The sequence below is a fragment of the Rhea pennata genome, chromosome 4, assembly GCF_028389875.1.
Source record: "Rhea pennata isolate bPtePen1 chromosome 4, bPtePen1.pri, whole genome shotgun sequence".
NCBI lineage: Eukaryota > Metazoa > Chordata > Aves > Rheiformes > Rheidae > Rhea > Rhea pennata.
The window spans coordinates 47,536,552-47,560,640 of NC_084666.1; the positions used below are offsets into that span (position 1 = coordinate 47,536,552).

At 40.0% G+C, this 24,089-nt stretch overlaps 1 protein-coding gene across 1 annotated transcript in view; it reads right to left on the minus strand.

Annotated features, from left to right (window-relative positions):
- Positions 1-24,089, minus strand: part of FHIP1A (FHF complex subunit HOOK interacting protein 1A) — a 35,693-nt gene that overhangs the window by 2,104 nt on the left and 9,500 nt on the right. The window contains exons 5-10 of the mRNA XM_062574755.1: positions 13,001-13,168; positions 9,484-9,563; positions 7,858-8,045; positions 6,314-7,354; positions 2,686-2,864; positions 2,257-2,395 (exon numbers count right to left, since the gene is read on the minus strand). Of these exons, the coding sequence (XP_062430739.1) occupies positions 2,257-2,395; positions 2,686-2,864; positions 6,314-7,354; positions 7,858-8,045; positions 9,484-9,563; positions 13,001-13,168 (1,795 nt within the window). The remainder of the gene's footprint in view (positions 1-2,256; positions 2,396-2,685; positions 2,865-6,313; positions 7,355-7,857; positions 8,046-9,483; positions 9,564-13,000; positions 13,169-24,089) is intronic.

Here is a 24,089-nt window from a genome sequence, read left to right on the forward strand (position 1 = left end):
GGGCAGCATCTCAGACTCGTATGGGATCTAGATCATGACAGCTCTACCTATCTAGGCCTAACCCAAACTACTGGTTAAGCAAACTACATACTACTGCAAGCAGAAAATTATCCATTCATTTCTGCTACAAGATTTTTGGAGACCATCACTGTCAAGAGAAAGGTAATGCTTTGGAATACTTTTATTTTATATTTGTGCTATTCAGTAAGCCTGGCTTCCATTTTTCAGGCCTAAATTCTGTAGGAGGCCAGTTTTGCTCAGACCTGCAGGGAAAACTGTTCAGGGTTATTTATCACTTCCACTGGCAGAAGAACCCCAGAGAAGCTTTATATTAGCTTTAATGCAGCAACTTTTGAGCATCATGCAAGCAACTGATAGGATCTCCCCACTCTATTTCATTTACCATTAGTATAGTTGGTTCCTACCTTGCATTTTTTAATTGACCTTGTACATCTTGACGGACTAGTGAGGCACCTTGCCCCAAGAATTAGAGCTTGATTGTTGGCTTCACTAATCTGGCTGGAAGCCAAATCTGTAGCTGTACAGAAATGTATTTATTCCCTAGCCATTTGTCAAGAGGTACATTTTTTACAGTGGCTGCCACAGAACAGAAGAAAATGTACCGGCAGGGTGACTAAGCAGCCTCTGTTTCAAGTTCCTAAATAATAACCAGTATGAGGAGACCTGGCAAGTTCTGAAGCCCACAAAACTGACGTAAAAAAGGAAGTACAAATAAATGCCAAAATCACTGACTGTTTTATTTAACTGGGGTATGACTAACCAGCACTTAAACCTCTGAAGTGTAATGCTTGTGAGTTTACTCAGATGGATGAATTTCCACTGGGAATGCATTATATAAAGTTTTTACTGCCAGTACCTGAAAAAAAGTTGCCTCCTAATCTTGTCTCCCACAATACCAGCTTCTTCTAATTGTAAGGCTCTCTAATCTATGACACCAGAATGCAGTGCCTCAACCCCTACCAGTATCTGCAATAAATAGCTCATTTATAGTATGCACCTTCACAGACTAATTCTCCCAGAAGCAGCTTTGGTGAGACTATAATTTTGCAGACTAGCTGTCCCACGAATCTTAGAAACACACACCATGCTGACTAGAAGCTAAGAAAATTATTATTCAGAGCCTTGAGAAATGAAAATACAATTAAAGGGGCATATAGAGAGTCCCACTTTCCACACCTCTGGAAATCCTCAACAAGTATCATCATCTTCACAGAGGTCTAGGCAGAACGGGATGATAATTATCTATTCCAAATGATCCGTAAGAACATCTGCCTGCAGACTCTCTCAAACCCTACAGTGGAGTATGTAATAACTGCGATCACTGTATTCATCAAATTCAAAGCATTCCCATCACACGAGAAATGAGCTTTCAGTGGAAACGTGCAGCCAAGGCTGACTGCTCAGCAGCAACCCCAGAACAGGGTGAGTTTCCAGGTCGGGGCCCCCAACACTTCCAGGTGGCCAGCTGTCTCTGGAAATTCCTCAAAGAGAAAGCAAGATTCTCCAGTTTGTTTATTCGTATTAACTCCCCCACTGCAGCGTGACTACTGATGCCTGTGAAGACAGGTGTAGCATACCCTGCGCTTGGGAAGTAGCCGATGTTACAGAGTCAGCTGGACCGTAGGCTCGTTGGAGTCAGGCCTGTTTAACTCCTCAGCGCTCTTGAAGTGTCCTGGCTGGTACCCATCATTTACTGTTATGTTCTATGCTTTCACTCAACAGAGCGCATTCAAAGTTTTCCGGCTCGTATCTACCTCCTTCAGCAGCAGCATAATCCACAATATGAGGCCTCATTCAATTGATGCAGAAACAAATTCATTCTGGACTTCTATCTTCCCTAACATTTACAAATAAAGAACCAATGACTAGCTGAAGGTCAGGCTAAAAATAAAACCAAATCATGCACATATGCCACCTTAACTCATGCCTTGAAAGCAAGTTTGTTTACTGCCAAACTGACAGCGAGCCAAGCAAGTACTGATTTTGTTACTCTTTAGACAGGCATTTCTGCAGCAAAGACGTAATAAAAGCTTCTAAAGAGCACAGAATATCCAACTAGATCCATATACTGTGGTCTACTGAGGATCATCAGTTTAAAGTCAGAAGTGTACATCTGGTTAATGGTATTCATAAAGCACCACACCTATTTTTAATCATACTGCAGAAAACAAGAGAGGTAACTGGTGAGTCATTCCCCACAGCACTCCTCTGTGCTGTGAGCATGGTTAATATTACCTTTACTTAGCAATTCTTCAGCGGCATCAGATGTGTCCACACGAAAAAGTAAGTACTGTTGGGCTTGCAGGAGAAGACCTGGGAAGTCTTTCTCGATGGAAGCAAAATGTTCAATTTTATTTTTCACAGATGCCAGCACCTGCCAAAACAACACTAAACATTACTTTTTTTTCCCTTGTGCCCAGTGCAGCCATGGTCTGAATACCCAGCCTTTCTCTAGCTGCATTAAAAAGAGTTATGACAAAAGTTGCGGTCAAACGGAATTTTCAGTTCTCTGCACAGATATAATTAAAACATCAAAATGAGATGAGAGAGGCTCTCAGACAGCTGGGAGAACAGGTAGAACTGAAAACAGCTACAGTAAAAAAAAGACACTAAAAACACTGTTCCAAATCAGAATAGGCATGACTAAGACTTGTGATCAGGTACCTGATAAAGTGACCGTACGCTAGGCTGAAATACCATGTTGGTGTTGAGCAGAAAGGAGCGAAGAAGAGGCTGTGGATAACTTGCCAGCTGAGTAATAATCCCAATAAGCAGCAAGTTTACATGCAAGGAATTCTCCAGCATGTTCTCCAGCTTTGACAGCACTACGCTGATAAATGGTCCTGCAAGAAAGGAGGAGGAACCAATGGTTTTGTTTTTCACAAAGGAAAAATCCTAAAACGCAAGAAACAAGCATTTAAACACAATTTTGATCATCATAACCAGGGAAATCAGACCTCCTACATGCTAATTAAAGCCAGCGGGGGGGAGGGGGGAAATATATATCTGAACAGTCAAAACACACAAGAATTAACAGGGGGTATTAAAAACTATCATGACCAAGAGCACTTCAACTGGCTATCAGTTTCCATTGACGGCATACTAAACATGCACAAATACTCTACTTTATACGAGTAGATAAGGATTTAGCCTAACGTGTTATGACCTATTCCCCTTGAGGTTAATTGGGAAGGTGCCACTAATTTCAATGCAAACAGAATTTGTGCTTTTCACAGTTGCTGTGCCTTAATTCCACAGAAGGTCCAGGCAAAGCAAATTACAGCTAGGTTCTTTGTCTTATCAAAATTACGGTGTTCTAAAGAAAACATGAAAATCCTACTCTAAAACCATAAAGACAAAACTCATGATAGTTCACATCCCAACAAAAGGCACTTTCTGCACCACAAACAGTCACACAAAACACAAAAGACATAAGAATAGATTTATAAGCAAAATTATTGGTAGACGTAGGCTTTATCACATAAATGTCACCATTAAATAACAGCTTTAGTTTGTGTATTCATTTTGCAGGATAATCACTGAAATACGAAACCATTTACCATGAAAGTGCATAAACCCTTTGTGCTCAAGCTTAAGAAACCTTTGCCAAGCTGAGCATGACTTTAACCAAATAATAATGGATTTCAATACATATCACTAGACAGTAGAGCAGGGGAGTTGCTTGAGGCAATCCATAAAAGTGACCTAATCACAAAATAAAACATCAGCCCTTGCCCAAAGTCAGTCACACTATACTACTCTGACCATGTAAAAGCTCTGGAAACCCTGCAGTGGAGTCTCACGATAGCACGGCTGCCGCGTTGCTAACTTTGGGCGCTGCAGCCCCAGTCCCTGGCAGAAGATGGATGCTAGGGGCATTTCTAAGGTGGAGAAGGTGGCCAAAACCCCGTCGTGTTCCAGTTGCCCCCAGCTAGCGGTCGGCCTTTCAGGGCCGGAGCCACCCGGGCGCAGTTTTGACCAGCCTTACGTGGCTGCTGCAGAGGCTAAAGCAAGCCTGGGCCCGCACGACAGCAAGGACCAAATCGCAAGGGCCTGCGCTGCCACTTCACCTAACAGAGCATCACGAAAAGCTGAAGTCTATTATGTTTTACAACCAGTGCGAGCGCAAAGCGAGCACTCCCTCGAGACCTGTCCATCACTGCTAACCCCGGCACAGCTCCGCTCACACGGAGAAGCAGGAGGGCCAGCGCAGGCAGGGCTCCATGCGGCTCTTACCTTTATGCACCACGATAACAGTCAAAGTGAAGTCGGCGTCGTACCCTGGAGGAATCCTCCCTGCCTGGGTACCCAACACAGCAGCCTAGAAACATGTTGTGGAGGTACACAATTCCTCCTATCCCAGTGTAGCCTCCTGTTTCCCCCTCCCGTGTTCATGGAGGTGCTTGCACTGAGCTCCTGAGGACCACAGTGCAGGGGGAGCTTTAAAAGAAGGATTCCCGGAGAAGAAAAACAGTTTCTCTCTTCCAGGTCACACATCAGATCACAGTAGATAAAGCAGAAGCTAGATGTTTGTAACAAACACTGCCTGCCACTCCAGGTTACCAAAATACATAAACAAAACTGTCTCAATGGTGATTTTTTCAAGAAATCACCTCAATAAAAATCCAAGCAACTAAGCAGAGTTGTAAAAAACAGGGTAAACAGATCTGAAGTAAATATATATATATATATTCCTTTCCTGTCTATGCATCTTCATGCATCTTTAAAGCACTGATTTATGCAAATAAATAAATGGAAACAAGGAGTTTGATGCACTATACTTCTGTTGCTGAACATCACATTCTTTCTTGTTCAGGGGCAAACAGGAACAGTTGTGTTTAATGATTTTAAATCAGACATAGAAAACAATGGAACCAGGGCTACCTCCACGTACTAACACTTCCTTCATAGGTCCATGGAGCTGAACAGAGCATCTTTGCACGGCTGAGACCTACTGGGTGCAGACACCACCATCTAGTTACTTAATTCCACATCAAGAAGCCCCATTCCATGACAACATCCCAAAGCAGTGAGAGCAACAGAAAATCCTAATTCCGTATGTCTATATACACAGCACTCCAAATCACATGTCATTTCCAAGGCATTTTTATGAGCATCTCCTTCCTGGCAATCACTAAGACAGCCATTAAATAAAGGTGAGGAGTCAAAGAGTCAAGTGCGTTGTGGGGAATAAACAGCAAGGCTTTGGGGTTCTTTTGGTTTTTTTGAAAGGAACAAATGGAGGAAAGCACTAGATGAAGAATGAAAGACTCAGGAACAACATTTTTGAACTACATTTGACAGCAGGTAATAGGAAACAAAAAGGTTTGAAGGTGATCAGCTTCTGGTACAAAAAAATTACCATCACAGAAAAAGTAGCAAATGGATTGGAGAACAGGTTGAGTTTCTCCAATATTAAGAGACAGTGCCAGGCATGCTGGCCACAGCTGAGCCAGAAAGGACTGCCTCCCAGTGGTAAAATGAATGCTTCCCTCTTCCTTCCAACTGAAGTCAGCTTAGAGAGGTTTTGCTCCACATGAGAAAAATCTAGATACATTTTTTATTTGCATTGCTGTGCTCTAGTTAAAGAGCAGGAGCTTGCAGTACAAGGAGCTGTACAAATGCAGATCAAAAATACATCTCTGATACCCAGTACCATTCTGTTTCTTGAATAGTTTAGACAGTCCAGAAACCAAACTTTAACTGGTATCTGGCACAAGACAGCAAAGTGTGCCAACAGTGAGGGCAGCCCCGACATTTGAACAACAGGATGCCAGGACAGTGCTTGCAGACAGGCACGCCCAGAAACGGCACCAGTGCTGCCACCTCGTGCTAAAACTTGAAAAAGCAGAGGAGGAAAAATGGCAACATGACACCACACTTGTAGCATCAGAGGTAAAAGCCACCACAAATATTTCTGAGGTAATCTGGGTAGAACAGTTACTCCATTCCCCTTTCAACAGGGGACTTTTCTCCTAGGATGATGGAGGTCTGGCATATGAGCAATATAACCACATCTCAAGATTTTAAACAATTAGAAAAGAAAAAGCGGCCAAAAAGAACTGAGCAACCACCATTTGCTGTCGCTACATCAATTGCTTTACTTTTATGTTCCATCTCTTTCATTTTCCTTGGGTCAGCCTCAGCTACATGGGCTGTAGCCTGCTTAGTGCCAGGACTGTTCCTTGCTCTGTGCATTTGTGACTTGTGCTGCCCAATGGGATCTCCTTTGGCCACCTTTCGTCACTAGACCTCAATATTTGTTATGTATGTACCTAACAGGACATTTCACCTGTAAATGGAGCACTCTGGCTCCTGGCAGCATGCTTGGGAAAGAAATCCTCCTTTGGTCCAAAGGGAGATGATATGTTTTCTGCTGAAGGAGTGTCTGCTGAGAAATTCTCAAAGTCCTCCTCCTCTTCTGCTGGAGACATGGCGCCAGGAGCGCCCAACTTCTGTTCCTCCAAGCTTGTATTGTTTGGATTCAGTTCCTTAATAATTTTGTCATACTGTGCAATGAAATCTTCACCATCTGTGCTCAGTAGTCTTATGCTTAAGTTACGATCTGCCTCCTGAGGAGCAGGTTTCAGCTCCAAGTCTGGCTGTGGATCAACCTCAACCATTTTATGGTTCATTTGCTCTTTCGTTACACCTTGAGTCAAGCTTGAATTTCTCTTACTGTGTTCATCCAAGTCCATTTCCAGCTGGCTGATCGCAAGAGGCCCATTGTTTACAGTCTGGCTTTCGACTTGATGTTTTCTGGCTACATCTGAAGTTTTCTTCTCTGAGTTGTCATTTTCTTGAGCATCCTTCTGGGCACATAATCTATATACCATAACATCATCCTGAAAGTCCGATTCTTCTATGTAAGATCCTTTGATGAGCATGATTGCATTTTTCTTCATCTCTTGAATATGTTTTGGTGGCTCTGCAGGTAGCTGCATTTCTGTGCTTCCTTGATCATCATACGGATGGGGTGAGCTCACATCAGAACCAGCAGAAAAGCCTGTGTCATAACTATCATCCCATTCTAGCTCCAACTGTGTCTTCTCACTGAATGGAGTTATTTGAGAAGAGCTACACGTGCTAGGTGTCCTTTGCTGGAGGTGAAAGATGGGGTGTTCCACATCCTTATTGTTCTCCTCAGCAAGCGTTTGGATAAAGGTATCTGGATCAGGATTTTCTCCATCATAAAAGGCAGACCAAACCTTGCAGTCCTTCAGACACTGAAGGATGGCTTCTTGAGCTTCCCATAGGTACTGCAGGTAGCTGATGTCCACAGCTCTTCCATATTCCACAGTGCAGGTCGATTCAGAAGTACCTCTGTTACAACCTGAAATTAAGTAAGAAAATTATTCATACCATGAAGCAATAAAACAACTAAAAAGTTCTCTAGCAAAGAGGTCACTAAGACACGGCAAGTAAAGCCTTTAGCCTCAAACACCCAGTAAGGCAGGAAGATCAACAGCATAGAGATTGAGAGATTTACTCATAAATAACACATGACTTGCTGTTACTGTGAAATCAGCACTGTAACTCGGGATTTCTGAGAGTCCAGCCCACACCCAATCTTTAAGACAATAGTGACCTCTGAAGTAGCAACAGTAACAGCCATGTGTCTCCGTATTGTTTCCCTGATTGTATATTCAACTTGGAAAGCAGTAAAATAAAGTTTCAATAGACCTAGACACAGGGAAGGAATTAAATAAGCTTTCTAGTCCAGCCTAATTGCCTAGTACATGATTGATCATTACATTCCCCTCCCTTCTGCCCCCTCAGATGAGCTGCTTCCAAACCAAACTCAGTTTGTGATCTGTTTAACTGAGCACCAAATACCTTTAGTTTGTGCTGCCTTTGTCCAGAGGATATAGGCTTTTTCTTGGCTTTCTAGAGTCAAGGTGATCCCAGTAGAGCAGCAAACTGGTGTGAGAGCAAGAAGTTTAGCAGCAGATACTGAGTAACAGTCTCTTTCTTTCACAGCCCATCGCTGGCTCAACATCATGTGGTTACATGGGATCAGATACCTGAAACAGCAAAGCCTGATATTACTCTGTTGTCCTTTCATGCCTGAGAAAGCAACAACATATACAATTCCTGTCCTACCTTCCTTCTCTCTCTAAATTAAAAGATACAATAGCTTGACCGAGATCCAAATTCATGCTCTCAAGAACGTGACACACGTCCTGACTCCTTTTAGTGTGAGACTAAGGTTTCATGAAGAACTGTCAAGTAGAGTAGATAGATCAGCTGCATTAGAACGGGGAAGTAAACAGCCCTTTGCAGGTTGCTGCACACCTGCTGTAAGAAGAGGTGAGGGAATAGACTAGAGTGTGCATAGGTCAATGGCTAAGAGAACAGTTTGGTCCCAATATGAATGAGTTACCTTCCCCAAATCCTTTCTTTGTTTTTCTGCAAAATCCAGAAAGAGTCAGTTTACACGTGCCAGGCAAGCAACCAGTAAAAGGGAGGGAAAAGCTGTCAAGGTGTTTTACTGCAATAGATCAAGACTGAGCTCTGGGGCAGAGGAGGGAATAGCTAGGGGGAGAATGAGGCACAGAGAAAGTAAATTCTTATGTTTAACTTCCTTATAGGACTTGTTTAACGTTTTCAGAGCACTTCAGTAAGAGCCTGAGTGTTAACTAAGCTGATGTTTTGCCATTTAAAATGAAAAAAATTTTAAAAGATTCCCTAAATAAACAAACAGAATTCTAAATACAGCATTCAATTCTGTTAGCAGGAAAGCCCTACCATACTTGAGCTCACAGACGTCCTAACGACATTCTCAGGCAGAACAGCCACAGCTAGAGCAAATCTCACCTTAACACCTATGGGTAGAGGTGAGACATCTGAAACATCCACATGTTCTACAGTGCTAAAAGTCTGATTTAGTTCCACTAGTACATCTAAATAAAAAAACAATTCTAATTTTATATACCCATCAAAAATATAATTGAGCATTCTTATGTAAACCAGGGAACAATCATTTAAAAACATAAACAAACAATGTATTTAGGACATTACACAATAATCTATGTGCATCACTTAAGATTTTGAAATATTCCTCTGTGAGAGAGGAATCAAAGCAGTCGGAAAAAAACAACAAAAAAGGTAGAAGCTGTGAACAAGTATATTGCTCCGTATCATAGTGTACAATTCACAAGAGAAAACATGCAGGAAAGAAGAATTATATATTCAGAACCAGGGAATAAGCAGTTTGGAGGTGATAAATATATTTTTGGCTTGTCTTCTCTCACTTTTATTCAAAAAAGACAAAAAAATCTGTTGTGCCTGAAGATCGTGGAATGTAAATCATACTTCAGATCTAGTGTGCTTTTGTCAGAATCTTAAATATTCTTATCTCTCTAGTTGCTTGGATTTGTTCTCTCTTGGAGAATTCTCATCTAGTCCTTACTGGAGACCATATGTCTCAGAATAAGGATGAAAAAGGAGTTTGGACTTTACCTTAAAACTAGCTGTAACATCACATCTTCACAATGTAATCCAATGAGTGTTCTGAACAATGCCAAAGAGACCACACAGAGCTGGAAAACGATTAACACTGTTAGTTTTTGATCTGGAAATTGTACCTTTCCAATCTTCCTGCACTCTGCATTGTAGAATGGCTTAGTCAGAATATAATGCTTTATAAGACATTGCAAGCATGCTATTTCATTTTGTCAGCACCCTTATGGGATTTTATTAAGCTGTCTAGAGCTATACATACACCCAGATATATTTCAACAAAATACGAGCAATCCAGAAATTTCCCTTTTTTTAAAAAAAAAAAAAAAAAAAAAAAAAAAAAAAAAAAAAGCTATTTAAAAAGACATTCTTTACACAGGTATTAAAAAGACATTCTTTACACAGGTATTAAAAAGACATTCTTTACACAGGTATTAACAATAACTTGTATAGAACTGAAAGCAGTAATTTACCAGTGTAATATTTTTCCATTTTTTCTAATTTAGTAATTTAGTTCAATTCAGCATGTAGTGAACCCTGTAACTTGGAAGATAAAATACTCTATTTTACCTCTACTATGTAATTTGAATAAGCTAAAGGTCTTTCCTGAAAGAAAACTTGAAAGTCATGTCAAGTTTCTGTTGTTTTAGGTGTAAGATATGTTAGCGTTCTGCACACTTAGAAGTTGAATGCTTCTGTACCTCAGTATTTCCATACCTACACGTTTGTGTGCAGGTACAGTTCTTAGGTATAATCTCCTGTCTGTTGCTTTTTCCTGGAAACAGTATCTCACAGCTGGCTTCGACTCCAGGACCAGGCTGACTCTTCTGAGAGCTATTTATTGTAAAATGACCCTTTAATAGAGTTTCAGCTTAGTGTTTAAATCCTGTCTCTTCAGGCACATATACCATAAGAAGTAAATTCGCATACTCAACATAGACCTGTGAAATTAACTGCACTTCTTAGTAACTAACAAAAGAAACAGATCAAAATAAAATAGAGGAAGCTCTAGATATTTTCCTGCCTCATTTTTTCAGTCACCAAGTGTTCTTTGGAATGCCATCAGTCTAACAGACTTCCCCGTTAGTCTCGCCTGACATGGCTTCTCTTTTAAAATCATGGAATTTCTCCTCCTTCCTGCAATCACTTTCCTTACCCCTGTTATTAACATACGCTGCTCTGCAACAGCATGTTGCTATGTTCCTCTCTCTCCAACCCACATTTTGTCTAAATTGTCTACTTAAAGACCCTTCGTTTTACCATTTCAAATTCCCTCTGTCAGACTTAAGTGATTCCTCTACAGGATGCTCAGCTGTTCATGGTAATGAAGACCAGATAAGTGTTTCAGTTTCATGAAAATATATACACATACATGTATTTTCCCTTACTTATACCTCTTTGGAATAGTTAAATAGAAAAGTTTAAATGAAGGCCACTTGACAGCCTGTGAGAAGTAAAAGTTTCTTTGATTCTCTGGATGTTAGCTCAATAACCAAACCGGGAAAAAAAGAAAAACAACAGAAATTGAATAAGCCCCATATTCTAAAAGCCAGCTGGGATCTGGAGCAGGGAATAGGCTGTAAAGTGGAACCCACTCGCCGGGCAGGCACGGAGCGAGGAGAGCCAGCGGAGCGGTCAGCTGCCGGCCTGCCACGAGGCAGAGCAGAGCTCAAACTTACTGCCCTGCCACCACTCCTACGAGCAGCCAGCAGGAGGGGGCTAGTTAGCCAAGACCTCCTAACGACCAAGAGATGGATTCAGTAGAAGGGGAAGGGAGAAAGAAATAACCAGAAACGGAGTTCTTCATAGGAACATGAGGGCAGAGTTGAAGACCTGTGAGACAAGCTTTTGGAAGAAATCAGATCCTTCCTGGAAAGGATCTGTTTTAGCTGGAGGACATGGGAGGAAGCAGGAGTTCTCATTTCCTCTGTGAAATTTACTGAAAGCCAAGTCTAACCATTCTTCAAACCGTGACAATTCAAAAGACTGCCAGAAATAATCCTATTTACTTTCTTAAATGTTCTTGTATTTAGAGAGTTGCAATTGAGTTTGCAATATGGTTGGGGGGGAAAAAAACACACAAGAAAGCAGGATTCATCTGAAGAAATAAAACTATTTTTGTGTTTCATAAAAATAAAAATGTTGTATCATGAGAGAAAGGGAATGGTGTCTTTATAAGTGCTTTTGGCCACCTGTCTTTACGTAAATTTAATTTTGTTAATTATTAATAAACATTTTCATCGATAATAACGTACACAGCTTTTGTGTTATGGAAACACACAGAAGTCTGCAGTTCTGGATTTTGCATTTGGCCGAGCTATACCGCAGAAAACTCATTTAGTATCACAGAACCATTCTGGCTGAGATCCCGAGTTGCTTAGGGCTGAAGAGTTCTTTACAATTCTCATTTCCTTTGCCTATGGAACAGTAATTATGATTAGCAAAGACAACAGCATTTGCATTTTTTGTCGACAGAAGCTGTTTTGAGTTTTCAGAGTTAATCCATCTTAGAGATGCAGTAACAGCAGTATGTATTCATACTTGCATGCACTTACATTTCTAAAAAAAATTCAGACAAAGCTGCTGTCCCTAATACACAATTTTAATGCACATGCTGGTGTTCTGGCTTCTCCTGTACTTGCACTAAAACAATATTCTGTATTTCATCTATGAAGCTGTCCATCACACAAGATTTAGCCAAGACTGCCAGCCAAGAAAAGGTTCAGCAAGGTAGTCCAGTGCAGTGAGCGTTCGCTTCTTCTGCCAGAAGATCACTCTGTTAGCAAAGGTATCTCTAGTATTTCCATCGGCTAGCTCTCCAGCTATGGTGGTGCATCATACATACACTAAGGACGAGCTCACTCTACATTTCAGATAAACCTCACCTATGCAGGGCAGTGAAGGCAAAGAAAAGGAAGCAGGAATCTGATCACTTGAGCAAGAAAGTGCCTTCTCTCAATCAGCAAGAAAGTGGACACTACCACAGTTAAGCAAACATGCTGTAACAATACAGACTTGATTCCTGAGAACTACGCTGGCAACACTGCAGTTCACAACTTGAACAACTTGGGGAACTTCTTATAGAGTCCCTATCACCTCCCACAAAGATTATTTAAAAACATTGTTGCCTGGGAAAGTTTCAAAGACCAAAAATGCTCCTCACACCCCAAGTATATTTATACATATCCTACAGATGAGTTATCTATGGCAAGACTAATACAGCAATATGCAGAATGAAAATGCTTCCAAAACTTTAGTTTTCTAGTAGAATCCAGACTCCCAAAAGCCTCTATCTCCCTCTGTCCCATTTGCCTGTATGCATAAAGCCACTCCATACATTCATTGACTTTTCAGTACTAAAGTAGCTAGATAGCAGTAAACAAGCAATGCAAAACAACACAAAACCCGCCTAGATTCCTCATTAAAAGATCCCCATTGAATATAGGGAATTTCCCATTTAAGTAGTTAACCTACATCCTTGCTGGTACATGAACTGCTTCCCTGCTACTTGCCTTACCTGGAACGGTGTATTGATTCGGCTTGTAAGTGTATCTAGGATGTGCACATTCTCATGTCGGTGCAGCAAAATAAAACGGAGGAAAATCTTGAGGAGAGCTGGCTCTGAAACACTACGCAAGAAGAGATCCAGGTATGCAGTAGTAGTCATCACTTCTTCCACAGTCACCTACAAGCCAAAACAAGGCAAATGCAGAAATACTGCACACAAAATATCCCTCCATTCTCTCCAACTATACAACATTCAGCATCTGCCCACCCATCCACTCTAAGCTCTCCATAACACTGCCATAAAGATATTTTGAGATCTTTGTTTTTAAATCTACAAAGTAGCACATCTCTGACTTACTCACAAGGTCAGTGACTTTCAGCATTTTTATCCTGTTTATCTCTGCCCTGCTTTCCCACCAAAAAAAAAAAAAATAAAAATAAAACTAGCACCCCAAATCTCATATATGCTGAAATGCAAAGAGCCAAATCATGCCAGAAATTCCCCACCACCTTTCTGCCCCATGTCAGCTCTTTTTCAACACACTCCTGCCATTCTTTGAAGCATTTTCAGACACCATGCACACCTGCATTTACCTTATTAAAAATAAATGACAAAGCAAAATCAAAACATCGTACAGACTCAGGGTTTCATATTTTTAAAAAAGCCCCATGTCTATGCAGAATTTTGCCACTATCTTCCTCCTTTTTATTTCCCATAGCACCTCAACTCCTCATCTCACTCAAGTTCTTAAACTTTGTGTATACACGTACCTACACAAGTGCACAAACAGAAGACAGTCTTCATTATTCAATATTTGTATATCAAAATGCAATTCAAATATCCGGGTGACATTTGCATATCGCTTGGATAACCCACACTACTTTGCTTAATGCAATCCTTAATGCAATAGAGCTTATCTATTGACAATATGCACTGGCAAGGCACAGAAAATTCCAAAGGCCACCTCTGCACCACACACTGTTGTTGCAAAGTCAGCTTTTTAAAAATAGTTACACAGAAACCTAATAAGCTTAAGCGTACAAAGATAAACCCTTAAATACAAGAATCTGCCTATATGAAAGGAAGTATTAAAAAATCTTTTGTTTACCAAACTTAGCTGGATAAATGAAAAGACCGATTTTATTAAAAAAAGAATCAAAGCTGTCACTTCAGAGCTAAGAGGATTTAAAAATACTCAGAAGGGCAGCATTTGCGTAACATGCTGCAAATATTAAAATCCCTGTTCCATTATGCTTCATGTTAGCTACATACACAGTAATGTCATGCTGCAAATGTTCACTGTTAAGCGTTTAAGATCACAAGCTGCTTCTGGCTAGATACACAGAACACAGGAATGCGGCATACAGCCTGCAAACCTCACAGAGACGGGGCACTGACGAGGAAAATGCAGAGCAGCGCTAAAGTTAAGGTCTTTTATTCATTCTCCAAGGCATCATTCTCACACTCAGCAATAACATCCTTAATAGGACTGGCGGACTGCTTGCACATTTTGTCTTTAGAAGCAAGCTATCTGTAAAGCTGTTACAATCAAATCTTTCACCAGTATGGGAAGTGAGTGAGTTCATCTTCTTGGGCTATCGCATTAAGTTTGATCAAACATTAAGACATAACAGTAAAAGGAGAGGAAAAAGGCATGTTTTCACCGGCTCTGTGAACTTTGTAAAATCAAGTAAACAACAGGCAGAGACATTTTTGAGATCTGTAATTATATGTCCAATGCTACTCAAAACAGAAATGAAAATATAGTCCTTTCAAAGAACATCTATTACTTTACACTCTAAATCATGATACACTTTATGAACTCATTCCTCCTGCTTCCCCCACAGAAGTAAAGCAGCATCAAGTTCCCAGGTGAAGGACTCCAAAGGATGACGTGCCAGAATTAAGACTGTGACTGCAGCCTTAGATCAGGCTTTCACAACTGTAAACATAATGATAAAACTCTTGTAAATGTGCAGGCACACACATTTCTCCATAGGACTACCGCCACATTTCAGCCACCCTAAAAACTTGCTCAGGAAGTGAGTTAGTGGTGTGCAATTACACAAGCTATTTCTCGTTGGAGCCAAGATTCATTCTCTGTAACAGCCAAAAGGTACGGGACCTTCTGGAGCGACAGAGAGTGGCGTCCTGGCAAAAGCTGTTGACTGCTGCCCTGAGAAGCGGCCTTTTTTGGTTGGTTTGTTTTCACGGTAGCAAACTGTAAAAAGCAAAAAGCCAGAAATCCATCATGTGACATGATAATGACAACATCCAGTTCACTAGAGAGTTCAAAACCTCTGCCAAGAAAAGGTCAGACAGAAGTAATACATTTTATGCATCTGTGTCACTTCTCCTTCCTCCTCTGTGGGGAAAATGAAGCATGCACTTGCCCTGCAGGTTCTCAAATGTTCAGCGACAGCACAGGAACAGACCTATGTATATGTATAAAATACTGAAACTGTAAATGAAAGAAAAGCCAGTAGATTCACAAGGGCAGTGACCTTTTTATGAAATCAATGCTCTTTGGGCAACTCATTCTACATTTGTATCACTGAGGGAAACCCATATGCTTTTCAGAGTGAGTATCACGAACAAAACACCATTGCAGGACACTCTGGAGGAAGCCAGCTTGAGACTATTTTAGAAAAGAACTGTTCAACACTGAGATCCTCTTCAGTGCTCCTAACAGCTTGGGGACTAGATAAAAATAAAATCGCATTTACCATAGCCAACGCTTCACTAGAGTTAGTAGCACCAACTAATGATTGGAAGTCCAAATATTTCACAGAAGAGTTAATTGCTGAAACTGGGCTTTTCTGTACAGGGTGCCACATCAGACCTAAATTTTAGTTTTTCGAAAAGATAGCTGAATCTGCTTAGCCATTTCCTGAGAAAGTGGCTAAGAAATTGTAAGCTCTGAGGATTTAAAATGGGTTCTTAAGAACCTTTTTTTCATTTTTCAAGCATCGCCTTACTCACAATACACCTTCAAACTTCTGCAATAAATGGAGCAAGGATATATATAGCAGCTCACTGCACAGTGCTCAAAGCAAGCAAGTTAATGCCGTGCCAAGCAGTTTTAAAGCTACCGCGTTGTAAAAGTTCCTGTGTTCTTTCAGTGTGGCACTGTGTACAACTTGCAGCTGAGAACCAGCGCAGAGGTGACTCCTCCACTTTCTAACAAGAATAAACCAAGACAAAAATATTGCTCTTCTGCACCTGAAACAAAAGCCACACGTACAGTTCAGGAAAAAGATCCATTAACCTGGCAAGTGGACATTTATGTGCTTCTCCTTTTTTATTATTTCTGACAGTAAGTGTAACCTCTAAAGACTTCAGACACTAAGATAAGTATTAGAAAAGGCTAATTTTAGCTCTATGAGACTAATCTTCATTTTCCTCAACGGGGTACATGTACCTGTTCCAGAAAAATCCACTATCTTGCCATGAACTAGAAAAAGGACCTTGGAGGAATCAGCCACATTAGCAAAAGCCAGCCTTGGTAAAAACCTCTTGGCAAAAACCTGTGAAAACCTGTTCTAAAGATCACTTTATATAAAATACATTGAGTACTGAAAGTTAGACTTATTCAATTTGTGCAGTTTTTATTGAGAACTTCTGTTTTCTATCATGTCTACCACATATCAAAACAAGGCATTAAGCTTCATTCAGGCTACCTGCTGGTCATCTCTCTTTAAGCTAATACCTTGTGAGACAGATTTAGAGAAAGTATGGAAATCCTTTTTAATACACCCAAATTGGTACTTAGGTGAAAAAACAAAAGAATAGATGTTCCCAGAGAACAAAACATTTAATATCCAGGTAGACAAAGTGCACCACAGTCAAATTCTGAGGCAGCTTACAAAAAAATAAATTATTTCAGGGAAACATTGACTTCAGTATAATTTATCCAAGTAAGCTTCAGGTAGCCCTCAGAATTGAATCTCTGTAACATTTTTGAAAGGATAATAAGAAAAAAAATGCAAACCTTCACATACCCACAAATATCACACTTAATTTGAAAATTCTTCAGCTCTGATAATTCAGGTATCAAGAAAAGCATTGTAACATAGGGAAATGAATAAAATTATGACATAGGCATTTTCTAAAAGAAGTATCCCATTGAACAGTAAATTTCAAGATACATTTTTCATAAAGGTGTTTCAGCAATATTAAAATCCATCGCTACCACAAGAAATGGAAAAAAAAATCACCAGCAGCATCCTTTGATTTAGTTCCTTTCTATTAAAACCACTCAGGAATTGGTAAGACTGGAGTGTCTCTTATCTTATGACAAAGTTGCAGGGTTAAAAATGAAAGAAAAATCTATATCCATTACATTTATCAGACAAGCATTCTACCACCACTATTTTTGTTATCCACAGTTGTAACAATTAAAATTGTTTGAACTGTTGAAAATGTATGTATATATTTAAATGTTCATCTAAAGATATCACTAAAATAATTCAAGTGTATATCTAAAGATTTTCCTTTAAAAAACTCATCCACATATGTTTCTTTACAACAACCAGTTGTTACAGATCTTTTTAAAGACGCAGTCCTCTATAAAAGGGACTGAGAGTCTTCATAGCCAGACAGCTATCTGACTAGAGATTACTGAAAACAGAAAGCCACATTTAGCATTCTAATACTCCTTTCTAATTATGGAATAAGTTTTAGCAAATGTTTTCCTGCCTCTGATGACTGATTAGGTGGTGAGGCAGAACACTGTGAAGAGATCCCGTTTTCACAAGTCACTGTGCCAAGTAATAGCAAAGAGCCAGAAATTACTGTCATGGCGAGAGTCAGTTTAGTGTATTACACTCATTGCGTTAGACCAATTGCACTGCTTCTTTATTACTGGCTATTTTCCCTTGGGATCCACACAATATACTTTCTAATTTACAACTTCTTGCCCTTTTACTGAAATAGGCCTATCATGATTCCTCCCTTCCTTCCCATCTTTCTGGGATTTCTGGGAAAAAGGATTTCATATTGCCTATGAAGAAATCCATGAATGCTCTGACTAGAACTTACTTTCTAGATCCAAGAGCAGTTTCAACCTGAATAAGCCCAACCCACTGATAAAAGATGTATCCATCCTCACCCCTTTCTCCTTTCTATTCATTTTCAACTTCTTGCTCCCTGTTTGCCCTGGCAGAAGCGTTCATGCTTCACTTCACTGCACAGTGAATTGGCTCAGGGAACTGATCCAGCTTAAAGCTACCCAGCAAATAATTTTAACCTCAATCAGTCCCCTGCAGGAACGTTTGTGCTGGCAAAGGAGGGGTGAGGAAGAAGTGGCTTCAAGGATAGAGGAGGAGGTTTGCACAGAGGGTGCAGAAACCAGAACTGCTTCAACCTCCAGCAGTGTAAGTTTATGCACTGCTTCGTTTTATAGCGGTTTATCATCAGAACTACAGCTGTTTACGCAAAAGATGAATGGCATTTTTAACACATCCATTCTATAGCAAAATTAGGTTTTGCAAATATTGATGGGCTTCTCCAAAGCATAAATCTATTCTAAGTTTTCCAATAACATTCGTTTTACACCTTTTAACATCAGCTGTCCAAATGTTTTTCAGTAAAGCAAAAGACAGCATTATTTCTAAATAGAACCTGACATTCTTTTAGGCTATTTATAAAGATGCATTTAAGACATAGGGGTGTTACAGCAAACTATTTTCTAATCTGTATAGTATAATTCACAGGTCATTTCCCTCTAGCTGAGCTGTGTAATCAGCAAATAAGTATTAACAAATTATCACAGTAGCATACCGTGTTGATGGTTTTCATTTAGATGGGTTAGTGTGCAGTGTAACCGAGCCCCATCTGACAGAGCCTATTTCACGGGATCATGCCAGTGCTTCCACAAAGCAGTTCTGTTCACTTGGCCATGAGCAACTATGTATGCTAAAAAACCAGTTTTCCATTATTTGAATTAAAACAAACCTTTCAAGCAGAATCACAGAAGGGCTGAGGTTAGAAGAGGATCATCCAGTCCAATCCCTTTGCTCAAGCAGTGTTACCTACAGTATGTTTTCCAGGACTCTGACCAGACAGCTTTTGAATAACGTCCAAGGAAGGGGACTCCACAATCTCTCCAGGCAACCTCTTCCAGTGCTCTGTCACTCTCATAGTAAAGAAGTTTTTCCTCACATTTAGACAGAACTTCCTGTGTTTCAGTTTGTGCCCATTGCCTCTCATCCTATCGCTGGGCACCGCTGAAAAGTCTGGCCCCATCCCCTCTACACTCTCTATCCAGATACTTATACACATTGGTAAAACCCCTCTCAGTCTTCCCTTCTCTTCTCCAGGCTGAACAGTTCCAGCTCTTGCAGCCTTTCTTCATCTAACCGATGTTCCAGTCCCCTAATCTTCTTTGTAGCCCTACACTGGACTCTCTCCAGGAGCTCCATGTCTCTCTTGTATTGGAGAGCTCAGAACTGGACCCAGCACTCCAGATGTAGCCTCACCAGGCCTAAGTAGAGGGGAAGCACCACCTCCCTCAACCTGCTGGCAATGTTCTGCCTAATGCACCCCAGGAGACCATTAGTCATCTTGGCCACAAGGGCACATTGCTGACTCACGGTCAGCTTGTCCTCTAGGACTCCCAGGTCCTTCTCCACACACCTTCTTTCCAGCAGGTCAGCCCCCAACCTGTACTGGTGCACAGGGTTATTCCTCCCCAGGTGCAGGACCCTGCACTTGCCCTTGCTGAACCTCAGGAGGTTCCTCTCTGCCCAACTCTCCAGCCTGTCCAGGTCTCTCTGAATGGCAGCACAGCCTTCTGTGCATCCACTGCTGCCAGTGCTGAGGAGGCACTCTGTCCCTTCATCCAGGTCATTGATGAAGAAGTTGAACAAGACTGTCCCAGGACTGAGCCCTGGGGAACACCACTAGCTACACGCCTCCAACTAGACTCCACGCCACTGATGACCACCCTCTGAGCTCCGCCTTTCAGCCAGTTCTCAATCCACCTCATCGTCCACTCATCTAGCCCACACTTCCTCAGCTTGCCGAAGAGGACGTTATGGCAGACAGCATCAAAAGCCTTGCTGAAGTCAAGGTAGACAACGTCCACTGCTCTCTATTTATCTAACCAGCCAACCACTCCATCCTAGAAGGCTATCAGGTTGGTTAGGTACAATTTCCTCTTGATGAAGCCATGCTGACTACTCCCGATCACCTTCTTATCCTTCATAAGCTTGGAGATGGTGTCCAGGATGAGCTGCTCCATCACCCTTCCAGGGACAGAGGTAAGACTGACCGGCCTGTAGTTGCCTGGGTCCTCCTTCTTGCCCTTTTTTGAAGACTGGAGTGACACTGGCTTTCTTCCAGTCTTCAGGCACCTCTCCAGATCTCCATGACCTTTCAAAGGTGATTGAGAGTGGCCTAACAATGACATCTGCCAGCTTCTTCAGCAATAACTATATTAAAACTAGCACTTAGGTGCCATGTTCTGTAGCAGTAAATGTTAAGAAATTAAAAATTTGCTTTTAGCATATAATTTGCCAGTTTTTCTTAGTACAGTCTTCAATACATTGAAAATACAAAAATTGCATAAATGCTTAAAATATCAAGAATAGCTATCTTTTCCACCCAAATTCTCTGAATATCTGAATATTTGAATTAAATCAGATGAACTTATAGAAAAAAGATGTATATAACCAATCTTAATTGTCTCAAAGTGACATATATATAATACATATCACAATGTAGCTCTTAACTAACTAGCACGTGGTTTTGATTTCAAAAAAAAATGCTTATTAAAGACGTCCTGAAGAGGATTTCACTGACCAGATTTCTACAACAATGCTTAAGTGTCTAGAACAATATGGTAAATAAACATTTTCCACTATCAAATAAATAAAGACTCTTAAAAAATAGGCAACATAGCCTCTAGCAGAACCAGAAAGTGTCCTTACACTTCAACAGGACTACTCCAAAATCACCCAGGGATTTCAACTAGATTTTAACTGAAGACAAAATTAGCTCCATTTGCTTACCCATGCCATTATAAGATTTGGCCCCAGAAGATGCAATTTCCTTTATTGTTTGGGTTTTTTTTTTTTTTTTTTTTTTTGGGGGGGGGTGCGTGCGCTAAAAAATAATTTTGAAAATGAAGGAAGAATGGCTCTGTTGCTAAGCAGAATTATACCTTGTGTCAAAAATTTTTTCCTTAAGTACCACAACCTCAGGAAAAATATACATGCCAGAATTGCATAATTTCAAGTTGCAATTGACATATAAAGGATTCTGCCACATTATCTCAATTTTATTGTTTCTAGTATATATGCCTGAGATTTAAGAAAAGACAGCTTAGGCAAAGTCTAAATCATAGCATTTTACTACAAAAAGAAAACCATCAAATTAACCTTTTCTTTGTCTCTCTATTTTAATGCAACAAAGTATTTGACTTTTTCTGATTTTATCTGAGTCTATACAGATATGCAGATGTTGTTAACATGCATAAAACACAACTGGACAAACCCTGCTGGACTAGGTCAGTGAATTACTTGTTTCAATTTCTCAAAAAACTCAGATGTCAGAAGTCAAGAGAGGTGACACTCTTCTAAAAAGCACATCCAAACAAAGGATTAGAAAGAGCTATTCACTGCAGCCTTTAATGCATGTTCCTAGTAACACTACAGATCTGGGCTGTGCTGACCCATTCAGCAATGTGCAACATATGAAATTTTTTGTCAGCTTTTCATTAGGTAGATAGATGGGACAACCCACATAAAGTGACAAGAGGGAAGTACAGACCGGGTGTAAATCAGGCTACAAGAACATACAATATTTAGAATAGTTATCTTTGAAAAATGAAGTTCTAAACTTAAAGAACATCTGTATTTTTAAAGTACACTACAGTTAATAAGTTACCTAAACAGTCTTCATACAGCATTCCCTGTAAAAATTAGGTCACTTCAAGCTAGCTAGCCAGTCCATTCAATTAATCTGGAAGTTCTTTAACTAGAAAAAACTTAAACTAGTTAATTTTTTTCCAACCACATGCCATCTTCCTGAGCTGAATAAAGCCATAAAATGATACCAAGCAAAATATTTTGGTCTCTTGCTCCCCAGTTCATTCACAGGAACACACCCCTATCCTCAACACTCTGGTACTTGTTTCATTCGCAAAATGAACCATATACACTATGTGTATGGATAAAACCTACAAAAGTTTAAAAAGATTATGCTTACCACATAGGTCCATAAATGTTACAGACATTTCAAGATCATGCACATACACAACTCAAGGCTTAGAATAACACACTGAAGTTCTGAAAAGCAAGCTACTTTCACAAAAAGTTGTTTGATAGTCCAATGTTTTACTTTTTTTGCTTTTGTTTTCCCTGAAATCAAATTATATCCCACTGCAATCTCAAAAGCTTGAAGATTTCTTTCCTAGACGTATCTGCATTCTTGACTACCGTTGTCTTTGCAAAAATAACAAATGCAAATCTTCATCTCACTGGAAAGCCCTCAAACATCTATTCCTTGAAGGAAAAATAGAACAGAACGCAGAGCACACTGACCTGAAGTAGTATGCCAACCCATTATTCATCCACTCAAGAGCAGAGCCAGAAGCTCACCTCCTTCCCAAATTCAGCATCAAACTAGAACCATGGGTACCACCCTGGCTGTGGCACCTCAAGGCCTGAATCCCACATTAAGTTTGGACTGCCGTCCTTTCTTATAGATTCCATCTAGGTTTTGATTTAACAGATAAATATTTACAAAGAGTTATCAGAAGCAGCTGTCTATACCTTTGGATATTCCAGTAATTAAACTCTACAAATAAGATGTACCTAAGCAGGTTAGAAAGACATGCCCATAATAGTCATGTCCTCTCACTTCTTTTTAAATTTTTCACAGATCTGCCTTCCTAACCCAAAGTGATAAATGACTGGGTAAAAAATAAAATCTTCAGTCACAAATAGACTTTAGGATACAAAACCAATTTCATCAAGAGTTAAAATGAATAATTATCAAGATGCATTTAGTATCGTGAACAATGAAAGAAAACTGCAACTTTTGTGTTAAAAAACGCCATCGTGCACGTCTGGGATTTTGCTCATTTTGGCCTTTCATAAATGTTTCTTTCCTTTACTATGGGGAAAGTCAAGTTAATTACAAAAATTAAGTCCCTGAAAGGGTGATATGTTTTGCGAAGTTTATTCGTCAACTCATTGTCAACTAGAAATGTTTATCATGCATGAAAGAGCTGATACAACATAATTACCTGTCTTAGCCCAGACACATCTGTCCCAAAAACAAGAATCCAAAATATTTATTTTCTGTTAAACTAATGTGGGGCATAGCACAGAAAGACCAAAGAACTCATATATGCCTCTATTTACTTGCTTCCTTTTGCCATGGAGTTTTGGTCTCACATGAGTGAGAACCTTTTATCAGATCCACTAGATGGTGCAATCTATCTTTCTCCATTAAAACTGTTTGGAGTATATATGAAGTAGTTAATTTTTAAAGAGAAAAAAGCAGAAGTTATGCTATTAAGCAAGGAAATGTTCATTACTAGAAGAACAACGAACCAACTGAATGTAAGGGCTCAGAAAGGATCTGGGCTTGAAGCTCATGTATGTTAGCAGTCAATACCTCTGTTTTCAAAAGAAGTAGGATTTCATCCAATTTCAGAGTATAATAACGAGGTTCAACAAAATTTCCATCATACGAAAAGAAAGATTAGACTACCATACTTTATATGATACAATTAACCTCAACAGGAAAATAACTAAGCCAATAGGTGGTTAGCAAAATTAATAACCAATGGGAGCGTTCAGCTGAATGTTAGTATCTGAAAACCACTAGATTTTGTCTTGAGTACTTTAGAAGAAAAAACAGTATCCACTTAGAACAGAATCCCACAACTACATTTTGACATCTCCCTTCTTGACCTAAAGCTGGTTATTTTTCTACTTCAGATTTCAGTTCCCTGTCTTGATAAGAGATTAAATCAAGATAAAGGAATAGAAAAAGCTACTGCCAGGTAAAAAGGGTGTAAATTCACAGTACATCATCAGTCCATCTTCACAGTCTTGTCCCGTTAAAATAAGTAAATAAGATTAAA